Source organism: Phyllostomus hastatus, unplaced genomic scaffold, assembly GCF_019186645.2.
Source record: "Phyllostomus hastatus isolate PE091 unplaced genomic scaffold, TTU_PhHast_1.1 phas_contig_137, whole genome shotgun sequence".
Lineage (NCBI taxonomy): Eukaryota > Metazoa > Chordata > Mammalia > Chiroptera > Phyllostomidae > Phyllostomus > Phyllostomus hastatus.
The window spans coordinates 14,682,706-14,698,511 of NW_025333583.1; the positions used below are offsets into that span (position 1 = coordinate 14,682,706).

The following is a 15,806-nucleotide window of genomic DNA, read 5'->3' on the forward strand; positions in this document are numbered from 1 at the left end:
AATACAAGCCATTATTATCTATCACCTGGAATACTGCACTGGCCTCCCAAAAGGCATTTTCATGTTCAGTCTTGTATTCTTGCAAACCATTGACATACTGCAACCAGAATGATAAACTAAATCTTCTCTTCTTCTTCATCCTTTTGGAGATCATCCAATACCAATCAGTGGGATGCTAGCAAATGTGATGCATGCAGAGGCTTAAAATACACTTAAACATTGGAACTTATGCTTTTAGGTGGAACCCTGTCACCATGTGAATAAGCACAGGTTAGCCTGCTAGTTGATAGAGACCCAAGGCTCTGTCACTTCCATTGACACTCCAACCTCCAAATGTGTTAGTGAGGCCATCAAGGGCCAAACAGTCACTAGCTAACTCCCACCACATGTAGAAACCCAAGCAAAAGCAACAGAAATGCTCCACTGAGCCTATCCCAACTGTCAACCTACAGAATCTTGAATCAATAAATGACCATTATTTTATCCATTGATTTGAAGGATGGCTTGTTACACAGCAAAGGCTAACTCATACAAATGAAAATTATTACAGACAGAAATTTGTCCATATCTGTCAAAAATAAAAATTTATATTCACTTTGATCCAGCAGTACTATTCATTGGAAATTATTCTATAGATACACCCATTACAAGTTGGCTATACCCACACAGGTACAAGGGTATTATTACCATAATGTTTGTAATAGCCAAATATTGAAAATGACCTATAAGTTCATTAATAAGGAATAATCAAAGATAATATAGCTTGTTTATACAGTGGTATTTTATAAAATCATTAAAAAGAATGGGGTAACTCAATATATGGATATAGAACAACATCTAAAATATATTCTTAAATGAAAGAAAGCAAGGAGTAGAATAGTATGTTAGATTGTTTAAAAAGTGTGTTGTGGAATATTTGTGCACTTCTAAACATTCTCACAAGAATTGCTTATCTGGAGAATTGACATGACTCCTGGGGGACAGTTTTTGGAGAATGGCGTACTTTTTCATTAGATGCTCCATTTACATTTTGAATTTTGCACCATGTGTATGAATTACTGACCCTAAAATTAATCAATCCATTTTTTAAAATCAGGGTATCTTCCCACTGCTCTTGGGATATAATCTAAAATGTTATCGTTGCCTGGTTTGGTGAGGCTGTCAATAGCTCGAATCTCTTTATTTGCTGAAAACCTCTCACTAGCCTGGAATAACTGTCTAGCTCTCACTCCCAAGATAGCCTTTTCTATCAAGAAGGCTCAACAACCAGATTACAAGAAGCAGTTTTTGTTTACTGGCTGACTTGACTGGTGAGAAAAATTCGTTTTTCCTCTCTAACCTAAGGAAAAGACCAAAAAGGGCATGGGGAGGAGCATGTGTAGGGAAGAATGTCTGTATATGCTGATCGTCTATGGCATTGTCACCAGCTGAGAGTGGCCTCAGTGGTAACTGATCCTGTCTCCTAATTACTGTCAGAAAGTATGGCTTAATAACACCTACTCAAAAGCTTTAATAATCATTTGGCAGACTTCCAAAGCTTAATTGGCTTATCATTAACAACTTCATATCATAGGTCAATTCACTTAGTTACCTAGGGGTATATTTTTGTAACCAGCTTATCTTGTAGGTGTACCAGGAAAAGTCTGATTAACAATCATTCTGTTGTTGCCTGACTGATATGTTTATGACGACCATGAACAATTGGGAACACCTGCTCTGACTTTTTTCCAGACTCATTATTATGACCACGTTATACAGTTCTGAGAACTTGGGTGCCCTTTTATTCATTTGATGGAGTGGGCTTGACACTAAATTGCTTTGGAATCATGTGGCTTGTCAAATATTCTACCTAAATTCAGAGAGCCATTAGAAGTGAGGAACAGCCCTGACCTTAATTGAATTTCTGCCTTACAAAATTTGCCAGAGAAGATATTTTCAAATCATCTGATGTTCCGTTCTTTACGATTGTTGGAATGAGAAATAAAACTCAATGAGGATTTCAATTATCTTTTTTCTAGATATTTCAAATCATATACCCTGCTTCCCATTGCCCTGGAATAAAATCCACACGTCTTACCATAAATTAGTATGCCTTTCTCACTTTCACTAATGGTCCACCAGCAACTGGTTTTCTTATTATCTCTCCAATTCACCAAGATTGTTTTTCCCCTACTCTGGGACCTGGCAACTACTGTTCTCTAAGCCTGTAATAGTTTTTCTCCTAACTTTGTCAAGACTGGGGCCTTCTCATCATTTAAATGTGCCTTAATTATCATCTTTCCAAGAGGCCTTCCTCAGTCCCTTAGTTAACCCTCACTTAACCCTGTTCTATCATTTTCATAACATTAATCACTATTAAAGTGTGTTTAGTGTTTTGTTTATCACCTATTTTCCAAGCAGTACGTCATCTGTGAGACTCATTTACCAATCAGTCTCCAGTGTCTAGAACAGTGTCCAGCATGCAGAGAACAGTCAATAAATATTTTAAATATTTCTTAAATAAATAAATAAAACTAGGTCATCAGAGTAGTGACCTACATTGAGGGGCAAGCGGCCATAAAAACTAGCTTTTATATTATAATAAAATTTTGAGGATTTAATCTACTTGAATCCTCAGTATTCCTCTAAAAGAATTATAGGGGATATTTATCTTGCATATTTATATACAAGAGCAGCTAGGAATTTTTGTGCTTTATCCTGGGATCATACATCTCTTATATTCTATCTTTTTTCTATCCCTGGCTCACCAAACAAAATAAAACAAAACAAAACAAAACAAAAACACACAGGACCAAATCTGAGACCCATCTCCAAAAGCCAGACAGAAATTTATGGAGCGCATTTGGAGTTCAGAACTAACCACTAGAGTTATTGCCTAGTATCATTTTCATCCATCTCTTTATTTTATTTCATCCTAACATATTGCACTGTGTGCATTTCTGTAAGTTGTCTCAAATCCTATTTGGAATGAGACAAATTGAATCAAAAAATAATAAATATATAAACTATACATGGCCATCAAGATGTGTAGAGAGATTAGCTCAGGGTCCCCTTCTCTGTTTACCCTCACAACTCTGTAGCTCTTAAAGTCCATTGGTTGCAATTCAGCATTCAATCAGAAGCTCTCCTATAGTATGCTCTGTTTTTTTCATACTATAGATCCCATAAGATTTTTATGTGCCTCTGTGTGCATTATGTTCTCCACAGCACCTAGAACAGTACCTGTCACATAATAGGTATTCAGTAGACCTTTAGTAAATTAATGAGTGAGCAAACTGCTCAATGAAAGGGTGGTTTTGTTTCTAAAACCTCTAAGAAACAAATCTGTTCAGTCTTCCTAATATTCTGGAATCACACCTATAAAAGCAATAGGAAATTAAGGATTTTTTTATCTAATAGGTTTACTACAAGAACAAAGAAATATCGATGATGTTCAACTATATAAATATTAAGAGACAGTTTATGCCATGCTTTCAGGATACAGAATTTTACTAGACACAGATCCATCAACTATGCAATGCTTTTGTATTGATTCTAAAGTGCTTTCTGGATGAACTTGGAAAGCCATTTGCTGAGTGTGAGATTTTATAGGCTTGGGGTTGTCAATAAATGTGCTTTGCTGTAATTAATAACTATATGTTCTTGCACCTGTGGGGAAGATGAAGCATCTTTCTAATTTCATGTTCAGCAATAAACATGAGCAACTGTCTGCATGATTCCTTTTTTGATTCCAGCTGCCAACAGCTTGGAATGCTTTGAGTCCAGCTAACTCTGCGTTCCCTCATTAGCTAGTGTCCCCATTTATTTTTCTGCCTAAATGGGTATAGAAGTCATTTTGTTTAGCTCATTCGGATCTGTTGAGAAAGATACCAGCATATCAACACCTGTCACTTTTCAGTAAATCCTAAGAGGAACTGGAGCTTTATAGCAAATTTGCCTTGGCAGGAAACAAAATGCTTGAGGATTGCAATAAATGACCGAATTCTATGAAACTGCCATCTCCTCCCTTAAAGGGGGGAGCAAGCATCAGTCTCTTATGGATGTAATTAATCCAAATCACTTATAAGACAATAAAATTTAATTATGGGTTCTTAGAAATTAAGAACCCACCAATTATAGTTAATAGCATTTTTCTGGACTGTAGCTAATGAGTTAAATTTGTTGAGGCTATTTTTCCAACAGGTAATTTTTTAAATATCATTTTATGTTTAGTTAAGTAGTTTTGGTATAGCATTGCTTTGTAGTGGTATATCAAATGCATCCATTGACTTCAGTTTAGTTCCATATTTCAGAAACAATTAGTTAACCAAATTCTTGGATGTATCTTGATATAATTGGCATTCTCTGTACCTTAGAGGCCTTCAATCTTTATTACCTGTTAAAAGAAGTATTTCCCTCTATCTCTGAACAGCTGGATATTTGTCTCTACATTGATTTTTTTGTACCTATATGCTTGGCATGAAAACAAGACAAAAGATTTCAAAATTTATTCTGATTTTTTCAGATTCTATAGTGGACCAACTGTTGTTTGTGAGTGATAATGTCATCCTCTGAAAGTGTATTAACAAGGATATCATGGATTTGCTGACCTTTCTATCCACAAAGGATTAAGCTACATCCCCAAATCAGCAGTTTATCACTAAAAATTATAAGAATGAACATTTATTAAATTTTTGCTATGTGCCAAGTACTTTTCTATCAAAGCCTACATGGATTATCTTACTTACTTATACTATAATTCATAAACTCGGTACTGTTACTGCCCCTCTTTACCAGTGAGGAAACTAAAGCACAAGGAGTCTAGTTCCAGCTATGTGACAGTCTCTTTTCTAATCCTCATCCAGATGGATCTTCCCAGCAAAGATCTTTTTTGTTCTTGAATCAGTCAAAATTACTATTATTACAGATTGTGACCCCAGTTGACCTTAAAGTACCACCTAGCCTTCGACAGCAAAACATTATTTTTGTTCTATGGGAAACCCAGGTATGTCTTCAAATAAGAAAATATTGTCCAAATACCACTGATGAGACTGGCACTGTGGGTGGTGTTCACAGCTATGATGGCAACAGTGCACAGAAATCTTCAGACTTTTGGATTAATTCAAATGATTCCCAAGTTATCTGATTAAAGTCAGGGGGCATGATTAATTAAATAGGGCCACAAAATCTTTTCTGCTCCTCTGATTCAGGGATGGAGTTTAATTCTTCTTTCACTGAATCTGAGGTGCTCTTAGTGATATTTTTGACCAATTTCAATGCAGAGGAAGTGACATTCTTGGAATCCCAAGGATAGATCAAAGTAGACTTGAAGCTTCCATTTAGGCCTTTCAAAACGCTTACTCTGGAGGAAGCCAACAGCCATTTAAGAAGTTTAACTGCTGGAGACTACCATGTTGGACAGGTCAAATGTAGACACTCTGGTCAAGAGTGTCAGCTGGATTCATTCTTCCATTCATCCTTCCCAAGGCACTGCCCATGGGAGTAAAGTCATCTGGGACCTTTGAAGCCAGTCCAGCTACCAGCGGAGTACCCAAAATGACCTCAGCCAATGTCACAAAACCAGAAAAATAATACAGCCAAGTCTGGTCCAAATTTTTAACCCATAAATTATGAGATATAATAAAATAATTGTTCCAAGCTACTAAGTTTTGGAGTAAGTTTTTATGCGGCAGTGGATAATCACACAGAATATGATATCTGGCTTTGTCAGAAGGGACTCAAATGTGGCATTCTGATTTTTTTTATCACATAATCCTTAAGTCCCCAGGCCCCCAAAAAGTCATTTCACAGTTATAAGCATATTTTCCTTACCTACTGGGATCCAGCTAAATCAGCGTTGACTCTCCCCTATAACTGGCTCCTCAGAGTGTGTCTCCAGCGTACTCAGGAATGCGTCCATACAACCTGGCTGCTGTACTGGCAGACTTCTTTGTTGTCAGGGTCCACAGAAAAGCCACCAGCTCGCAGAGCTTATGATCATATCACATGTGACATGTTATATCTCGAGGATCCAAAATCAGTTCATGTCACCAAATAAGTATTCAGACACCATCCAACTCTTCCTTTATCTGTTTGTCCATTCCTTCTGAACTCCCCTGGCAACCCCTTGCTCTGGTTGACTATCTCCTCTGCAGCTCCATCTCCTTCCGAGACCCCCTGTTTCTCTTATACCTCCTCCCTTTATTTCTGTACGATCCTGGGCAGTCACTTTTCCTCTCTCCACATCTGTAAATGAGGGCTACTGTGAGCATTAAAATCAAATCACATAATTCAAATGCCAGCATAGCACAGGATACGGAGTAAGTGCTCAAAATAGGTTCATTGTTATTAACAACATTACTATTATCTGTCAGCCTAAAATGATAGTGGCCCTGTTAGTCAACTCATGGCAATAAATACCTGTCTGACTACCAGCTACAACATGCCATCATCCCTTCCCATAAAACTCTAAAAACCAAAGTTACATTTGGGCTCCACCCTAATCACAGCCTTCATCTCAGGGTACCCACACGGCCCAGCACATCACAGCAGGTCACGTTGCCCAGTCCCGTCACACAGAGACGCTGTCTGCCAAACCATGGCCGCGTCCATTCCAGGAATTCAAATGTGTGCAACTGAATTACCCTTTCTATTTTTACAGTTTTTTTTTCAGTATAATTACTTTATTTCTGATGGACATATCAAAGTTTAAATTGGGGTTAATCTGATCTTGCAGAATATTAAAATTTGTTCTCTTCATCCAATAGTAGAACATGATGGTGAAATACATTTTTTTATACATTGACCAAGAGAAAGAAGAGTTTTCAATTTTGTTTTCCTAAAACATATTTTACTCATGGATCTTTGAACATTTTAATAGTGTACAATTTCACTTTATATTGCTTAGAGGTCAATGATAACTATTAGAATGTCCCTTTTTTATAATTCATTTTTCCCCAGAATATAACAGATATTCAATAAGATATATACTTAATGATAACTGATATATTTCCAATCTTTAAAAATGAAAATACAACTACCTCCTAGACATCTCTATTTACATGTTTCAGAACAATGAACAACAACAATAATGGCTAATGCTTAGCACTTACTCTGCACCCAGCACTATTCCAAGTGTGTAACTTACATTTTCTTAGTCTAACCTTCACAACAATCCAGAAGTAGGTATTATGATTCCCATTTTGCAGAGAAAGCACAGATATAGAAAATTTAAATAACCTACTCAAAACCACATAGCTACTGAGTGTCAGACCCTGGATTCAAACCCCAAAAGAACGGCTCCACTAACTATACACCATTTCCATGCTGCCTCTCATAGACACCTGAAACTCATTGCCTAAAACAAAATTTACCATTTTTAGTCAAAAACCTGCTCTAATTCCTAGGCTATCTAGCACCAGGAAACATCGTGTGATGTCTCACCTATTAGCCTAGGCTCCTAGAATGTGGAACTCTGAATCTGAGTATCACTCTCACTCATCCAAACACATCACAGGATTCTCCCCCCTTCTCTACTGGATCATTGTCATATTGTAATATCACCTAACTAGTTTTTCTGACTTTATTTCTGGTTTATTCAACCCATCCATTTTGAAGTCAAAGCAAGTTTTCCCAAAATGCAAATGTAATTATATCACCTTCTACCTTAGAACATTTCAACAGCTTCCTGGTATCCTTAAAAAAAAAGTGTTCACACTCCTTAGCACAGCTTACAGGGCTCTTATGATTTAGCGTGTTTCCCTGGCCTCACCAACAACCCTGCACACCTGATGCTCTACTCACACTCAGCTTCCTTCATTTCCTCAAATAGAGTTTGTTTTCCTTGCCTCGGGGTCTTTGTGCATATTGTCTCCACTTTGTACACACTGCAGAACACAACCACAACCACTTCCCCTGGAAGAAGTTTACTTCTCCTTCAGGTTTCAGCTTAGCTGCTGCTCCCCTATGGAAACCTGCCCTTGTCTTCTGCAGGCAGGCATTCATATAGCTCCTGTGGACATCCTTCACTATGTTATCAAGCTCTATTATCATGATTTTTGTAAAAGACTCTCTGCTTTTCCAACTAAGTTGAAGTTCCATGAGCACAAAAGTCCTCTATTTTATTTAAAGTAGCTACTCAATAAATATTTGTAAAATTACTGAATGAATTCAAGGCACAAAAGGGTTAACGAAAAGTGACACAGAGATACTATGTACAAAAATCTACATACTCTTAAATCGCCTACAAGGGGAGGGACCCCAAAAAATCCAGAATTCATTTATAGAAACATGTATTTATTCTTCCATGTTTAAACTTCAGTCACCTTCAAAGTACTCTCCATTTGATGCAGTATACCTACCAAGACTTTTTTCCACTGCTCAAAACAGTTTTTGAATTAGTCCATTTTGATACCTTTTCATACTTCTGCCTTTTGTTTCAACTTGTCCACATGGGCAAAACTTTCCCTTTCAAGGACTTTTTTCATCTGGAGAAACAAAAAAAAGTCAGTTTGGGCAAGATTGGGTGAACAGTGAGGGTGGGACACAGGGGTCATGATGTTTTTGCAGAAAACAACTGATGAACATTCAGCACCCTGTGGACAGGTGCACCTGTAAATCACCCATCATGAAATGTGTTGAAAGAGTCTTCAAAAAAAAATACTCAAGCCAAACGAAGCCTCTCATAATAATACCAGCTGGTATATTGATACAGATGGGTTCCTAAAACACAATAGTGAGGGAAGCCAGTACTACAAGGGGACTGCCCACTAGAAGATAATTCTGGTTTGTTTTGGGGCCCCCCTTGTATTTTCTGTCCAAAATATATTTGCATGGATATTGTGTGAAATAGTCTCTAATAAGAAATTAGAAAGTAAAAGGACTGTTAAGTGGCCATGACAAAATATAATAAAGAAAGAATAAATTAACAATAGATAAAATATAATTTTCAGAGGTTGATAAATACTTGCCTATTTAATATCATGGACATGGAGATATACACAAGCATTCATAAAATTACTGATATAATAAAAATATATAATTCTAGTGACCTGGGATAGTAGATTTAAGGTTTGAAAAAATTACTGTTTATCAGTGTATATGTGTTTATTTTTTATTTTTTTAAACAAATTGCTCCAGATTCCTGAATACATGAAGAGCAAAGTTAAAACTAGAGGCCCAGCATAAACTGGATAAAGGTTCCTGTAATCAAGAGAGGAGATAGGAACATGTAACTAAAAACAAGGACAGGAACATAATTATTCTGATCGAACACTTCTCACCACAACCATTTTTTAAAACCAAAATTTTACAGATTCAACAGCTTTGAACATCTACTATAATTATGTTCCCGTTAATGATGGAGGAGCCTGTACCCCTGGCCCACCCCTTCTGCAACGCTGGGCACACTGTGCTAAGCTGCAGGGAGGAGAGGGTTCCCCTCCGCCGATGGGGCTCTGAGCCCAGAGGCTTGGCAGATAGCCATATCTCTGTGATGCCTCTGCCTGACCCAGAGGCTGTGGGAACCCTGGCAGACACCGAGAATGGCAGGGCACTGCCTTCGCCAGCGGGAGCAGTGGTTGAGCCCAGCTACAGCAGAGCATTTTCTCAAAGATGGTGAAGCTAGGCAGCCTCAGAAAATGGCAGACTTGGGGGAGTCTTTCCCACCAGCCACGATAGCAGCAGGAGGAGGCTCTCACACTGACTGGCTAAGGGCTAGAAAGATGAATGCACAGGGCCTCCAAGTGATCGGAAGCTAGAAATATAATTGGATAAGAGGAAAGGCCCTTGCCCCCCACACTTCCTATCAGATTGGGGCTGGGACCAGGGGAAGCAGGCACACGTGCCAGAGAAGTCAGAATGATGGCAGGGGGAGATGCTGACCAGAATCCTGTCAGTCTAGCCTGGGGAAAGAAGGGGTTGATTGGGAAGTGGACCCACCAAAGCTTGGGAAAGTTTAGGGAGTTAATCGGTCATTCTGAGAAAGCTCCTGGCCCTCTCACGTCCAAACTGAGGGGAACAAAGAAACATGCTCTGGCTCCTGCTTCTTGGGTCCTGCCCTCAGACGATGCACTGGCCTGTCCTCTCCGCAGGCCACATGGCCCCTGGCCCCCAGGAGGGAGTCTCTCTCTCTCTCTCACCATTTGAGAAATATAAAAATCAATGAAGCACATGTCTGTACATTCCATATACCTGTGTAAGTACCAGGGACTTGTGATTGGTTCTCAGGTCTAGGTTTCACATTGAGAAAAAAGGGATGCTGAATAATCTGGAATCATTTATGGTGGGTAACCTCAATGGGTAAAAAAAAAGACCTAATTGGTTAAAACCAACTCCATCATATGAACATTAGTAGGAGCACAATAACCCAAGAACCTGTTGTTTCACGTGCTTCTGGGAATATCAGTCTGATACCAATCTTCCAGAGAGATGAGCACAGCAAAACTCAAATAAAGTAAGCCAGGGGCCATTCCCTGATGAGTCAGTCTACAGAGTACCATCTGTTTGTATTCAGAAGTCCCTGGGGCCTCACACATCTAGAGTTCAACCAGGCACAGGAGTTAGGCAAATAGGACTTCACAAAGTACCATAAAACAGACGGTGAGAGATTTCACAAAAGGTGGTTTTTGCTCTGTAGGCCCCCAATGCTGGGAAAGTCAAGTTAGTTATGCTTTATCTTATTTTGATAAAATAAATAAAGTATGAGCCTAATTTACATTAAATACTTTTGCCTCATGATTTAAAAAATATCTAAAAACTACTACTCACATTTTAACTGCAACCACCCCATTTTCCCCTGCAGCTCCCTATATATTTTAATCATGACTGGGAAAGAAAGCATACCAAACCTGGCAAATGATATGACATCATGCTTCAATTTAATTTGAAAATATTTTTTAAGAATTTATATGTAAATCCTCTAGAATAGAGAGATTAAAATAAATGTTACAGTAAAATTAAATTATTCCACATAAATTTTATTTGCAGCATTCTAGGTGGAAATTGGTAAAGAGTTATGGGAAACAGCAGAATATTTCTGTGATGTTAAAGACCTCAAAATCCTGCCATACTTCACCCTTCAGGATCTCCCATTGGCAGGTAGAAGAGGTTCCATAGAAGAGATCCTTCATTGCCCTTAAATTTTAGAAAGAAAAATATATAGTCATTGAGACACTGCATATTCAAATGTACTTTTATTAATAAATACATATTTTTTCAAGTTATTTCCCTCCTTTAATAATCCATTTTGGGCTTTTTGAATTTCCTCCCCTTTCTACATGTTGTTCTTTCACCTGTCTTCATTATGGCCACCCACAGCACTCAGCTTTCTGTGGGAGACTGTCATTTGAGGACACAAGCAGCTTTGTTTTGTGAGACTGCTGGTATTTCGCCTTTGATAAACAAAAGCACTCCTCTGTGGGTTGTGTGTTCCTTTTAGGGAACACCATAAAGAAACAATTAGCCTAGGCTGGAAGTTTCGGGAGACGAAAAGTGGACCTCTGCTACCAGAAAAGCCTACTTTTGTTTTGGTCAACAATCAATAGTTTTCTTCATGGCTACAAGTCCTTTATAAAATGGAAGTTGTATAAAGACTCAAAAATGATCTTTAAGCAATGAGAAGCATGCACAAATGGTGCTTTGACTTGCTGGGTTTTTTCCCCCCCATTACTGCATTGATCTCAACAGCTGTAGGTACTTAAACTCTCTTTCTGGAACACTTACACACTACCTTATGCACCAGAGAAGTAGGGACAATTATTACCAATTTTTCACAGAGCCTGGGAAGCCACTTAGGAGAAGGAATAACATTCTTGCTCCTGCCACATTACCTTCACACTCACCGATTGCAACAGCTTCTTATAAAATCGCATGGTAATCTTCATTAAGAAAAATAGAATTTTTTACATATGAGAACAAAAGTTGAAAGGAACAGTGAGAGTAAGAGGGAGAGAAAAAAAGTTGAGCTAGTCTTTGCAAGCTAAGGGTGCTTCAAAAGATACATAATGAAAGGTCTTCGTGGATTTGACTGGCTGTGTGTGAGCATTTACGGCACCTGTGCCGCTGGGGTGCCGCACCAGCAGCCAAATGGTAATACTGGGGTGTAATTACGGAGCACTTAACTGAATTCAGCATGCTTTGTTTCTCTGATAATTTTCCCTTTCATTGTTCAAGAGGCTGTGGACACTGTAGAAGCTGAGGTTCAAATACCTGCAGCTGTTGAGATAAATGAATGTCGTAACTGGTTTTAAAAGTTTCCAGTGGGAATGCTGCTTAAGAAGAAAGTTTGACAAAAGTGCAGTTAAAAATATTCTACTCACCTTTCCAAAGCCATAAAATCCTAAATCTATATATGGATCATTCTTTATTCCTCTTCACTTCACAACCTGGCTGAGCCCCTTTTCACCCAACACAGTGGAGCCGGTCCTCCTTGCCTGCTATTAAATTCTCAATATGGAGAAAGCTACTTCGATTTTCTACTCGGCTCTACGGACATAGACCTTATGTTGTCTGCACTCATGATATATAACGGATTCAGCCATTTAAAACGTGTGTTAACCTGTTTATATGAAAGAATAAAAATGTACCAAAGGACAAAGCTGTGCCAAATCTGAACACAAATCTGCTTCCATTTTCTTGCATTTATCTCATCCAACCAAAGTTCTTAGGGCATTACTTGTTTGTTCTTTAAGTCTTTTTAAAGTTTTGAACATTAGAAAACAGGGAGACAACAAAACCCCAAAGTAATGTAATTCCATTTTCAGCACCACAGAGAGAGTATAGCTTGTTTCTGGTTTTCCAAAGACCCTTTATTTTAACCAACAATAACATAGGGCTTATTTACAAACAATGCTGCTTGATGAACTATTATTAATCGTCTCATTTCTTGCATTATGCAAACAGTCTATTCAAATTAATATAAAAATTGAGAACCTTTGTTAAATGTCCACAATACAAGAAGTATTGTTTTAAACTTCTGGTACTTTTTGCAAGTAATTCTGTTTCAAAATATGAATTGCATATCTAAATTGGCCACCTGTAGCCTGCTTACTTTTTGCCAAAGTGTACTTTTCCTCCTATCATGTGTGTGTATGTGTGTGTGTTTAGATAGAGAGATAGATAATAGTTAGATGATAGTAGACAGGCAGAACAAACGATAATAAATCAAATAGGGCTAAATATTGCCAATAGGCAAATATGGGTAAAGGCTGTACTATTTTATTGTTGCATTTTTAAGTCCCCAAATTATTTCCAAATGAAGTCTTAAAACTTCCACATGGCTTTAAACATGCACAATTAAGAATCCAATCTCCACTTCTGCCCCAGCCCTTTCTCTCCACACACCCCCTGATGGCCGGCCATGCCTCGCAGGAGTGCCCTTCTGCCCTGGCCTGCCAGAGGAACTATGGCACGCTGTTCAAGATGACACAGCAGTCCGTTTCACAGGAACAGCTTTTCCTTGATCTCGTCAGGCAATGTCAGTACTTTCTTTACTATGAGAAATGATTCTTTTCCATGTCTGTCTTCATTAGAATATAAGATAAAAACAAAGAGACTGCACTTTGCGTGACTTGGTCGTGTGGGTGTCAGTTTCTTTATTTATGGCACGGACTATGACGACACCTACTCAGAGGGATGTGTTGAGCACTAAATGGGTTAATTTATGTTAACCTAGACCAGCCAGGCGAATAGTGTGGGTGTCCCTCATGTCATGATGGGGCTGTGGTGTCGTGGTGATAAGTCGTGTAGGGTCAGAAAAGTACTAGAATAATAGGAATAGAAGGGGTCCTGGTTTATCCCCCACTGAATATTGCAGAAACTTATTAAATATTTCAGGTAAATAAAGGAATGATCAGGAAATATATTATTATAATGTTTCAGGGAATAAATCATGATCTCACAGTGATAAGAAGCAGGAGAGAAGAGGAAATTGAATTTAAAAAGCCTTCCTCCAGGTCTATGTCAAGTGGTAAAATCTGGATCGTGGACTGAGAGGGAAGGGGTATAAGCTATGATGTCATCATGAGCTTAGTTCCTCCACAAAGCCACATTTAGGTGGTATTTCTGGGATATGACATCACTGTGGCAATCAGCACTGTCTCCCCCAGACAGTATGAATCATCCCCTGATTGGGTCTAAGTACTTTTCTCCATATTATGCCAGATATTTGGTTAAGTGCTCGTTATATATGTGTGACAATCTTTAGTCAGCACGTGGTTGTGACTGTATATTTGACAGTGTCTGGATCAAAGGCAGTGTATAACCATATAACCACATAATACAATTTTTAAGAGACACATAAACAAGAGGGAAACAAGAAAAAAGATGCAACAGTCTAGGCTTAATTATTTTTAATATTAATTTACTATACCCTATGTCTTTGTATAAGAAATAAAAGTGATATCATTCTGGCTCCAAACCTTGTTTCATCAGAGAGGTGAACTAATTTTATCTATCAACATAAAACAAATAAATGAATGCAAGAATACAATGACGGTGACTCTTAACAGTATTTTATTTAAAAGTTCACAATTAGAGCACTTGTAATAACACAAAAAGTTTAAAGATACAAAGGCTGCCTTGAAAAGGATGGACTTTCCATGTATGCAGAGGGGATGGGGACCTTGTGCTTAAAACGTGTGGAAGTCCCAGTGCAATGTGGGCCTCAGTACATCATCAGAATCCATAAGCCAGACAGGTTGAATGTAGCTCCCAAGTGTATCAAAAATTGGCAAGAAGTAGGGGGAGGTGGGGAGATGCCATAAATCTGAAGATTTCAGTTGGCTCAGGTTAAAAATCCAAACAACAGAAATAAAACTACGTCAGCGGTATCCACCCTCTGCTGACATACTTCAAAACACAAAACTGCAAACGACTGCCCTGCAAAGAAATCCATTTTTTAAAGACCTCCGTCACACTTCTCCAGTTCAGTAGTGTGGGAAGAAGTAATGGTATTCCTGGATGAGCCAGATAGAATGATTATTAAAAAGGAGCAATAAACAAACATCATGGTGAAGGGCTTCATAAATTAAATCCAAAATTCATTTTCACAAATCTGGATAGTAGTCTGCCTGGTTAGAGTGTCCCGAGTGTGGCAGATGCTGTTTAAAAACAATGACAACAGTGTCTGTGAAGTATATATAGAAAGAGTTCAGAAGATAGAGCAGAGACTTTTTCTACCTTGATTACCGTGAATCAGCACCGTAAAATGTTAGCTGCAAGTAAGCATGTAGGGAAGCTCAGCCCACCAAAAGTAAGGTACTAGTAAAAAGATGCATTCTCATGAAGGACAAGTCACTAGGAAGGACACTCTATAAGGTTTTTGAAAAGTGACTGACAATTAAATGGTGAAGGAGAAGAACATTAAGTCATAACTGAGTCAACTGAAATAAAGTTTGGTATCAATATTCATCTTTGGGAAAGGAAATTGGGAATCAGTTCCTCGGGGTAACAGGTGGCTTAGGTTGGTGTAGGAATGGAGCCGGGTCCAGGATGTTACGCTGCTTTCCCAGCCCTGGACTGCCTGTAGTGGAAAAGACTCTTGGAGTCCACGGTGCGTGATTTCCTCACAGCTTCAGCAAAAAGCTTGGTCACCTGAAAATGTAAGAGTAGGAATCTTAGCAACCCAGAGGATATGAAAGTGAATGTTTCATGAAGCAGGACTGAAGAGTCACAGTTTCTGCTCCCGATTTTCAAAGGAGCGTGGGATAAAAGGAACAAAACCTTTGATTTCACGGGGACTTTCTGCTATTTCTCAGGCCTCACCATGAATAAGGCTATCCCACACCCCCACTTCCCACCCCCTGAATAGGGATTAAGACTGACTCAGG

General features: G+C 38.5%; 1 protein-coding gene across 1 annotated transcript in view; it reads right to left on the reverse strand.

Moving 5' to 3' along the window:
- Nucleotides 1-14,473: 14,473 nt before the first annotated feature.
- CPS1 (carbamoyl-phosphate synthase 1) overlaps nucleotides 14,474-15,806 on the reverse strand; it is a 115,383-nt gene continuing 114,050 nt past the window's right edge. Inside the window, exon 38 of the mRNA XM_045852873.1 lies at nucleotides 14,474-15,570. Within this exon, the coding sequence (XP_045708829.1) occupies nucleotides 15,472-15,570 (99 nt within the window). The 3' untranslated portion in view covers nucleotides 14,474-15,471. The remainder of the gene's footprint in view (nucleotides 15,571-15,806) is intronic.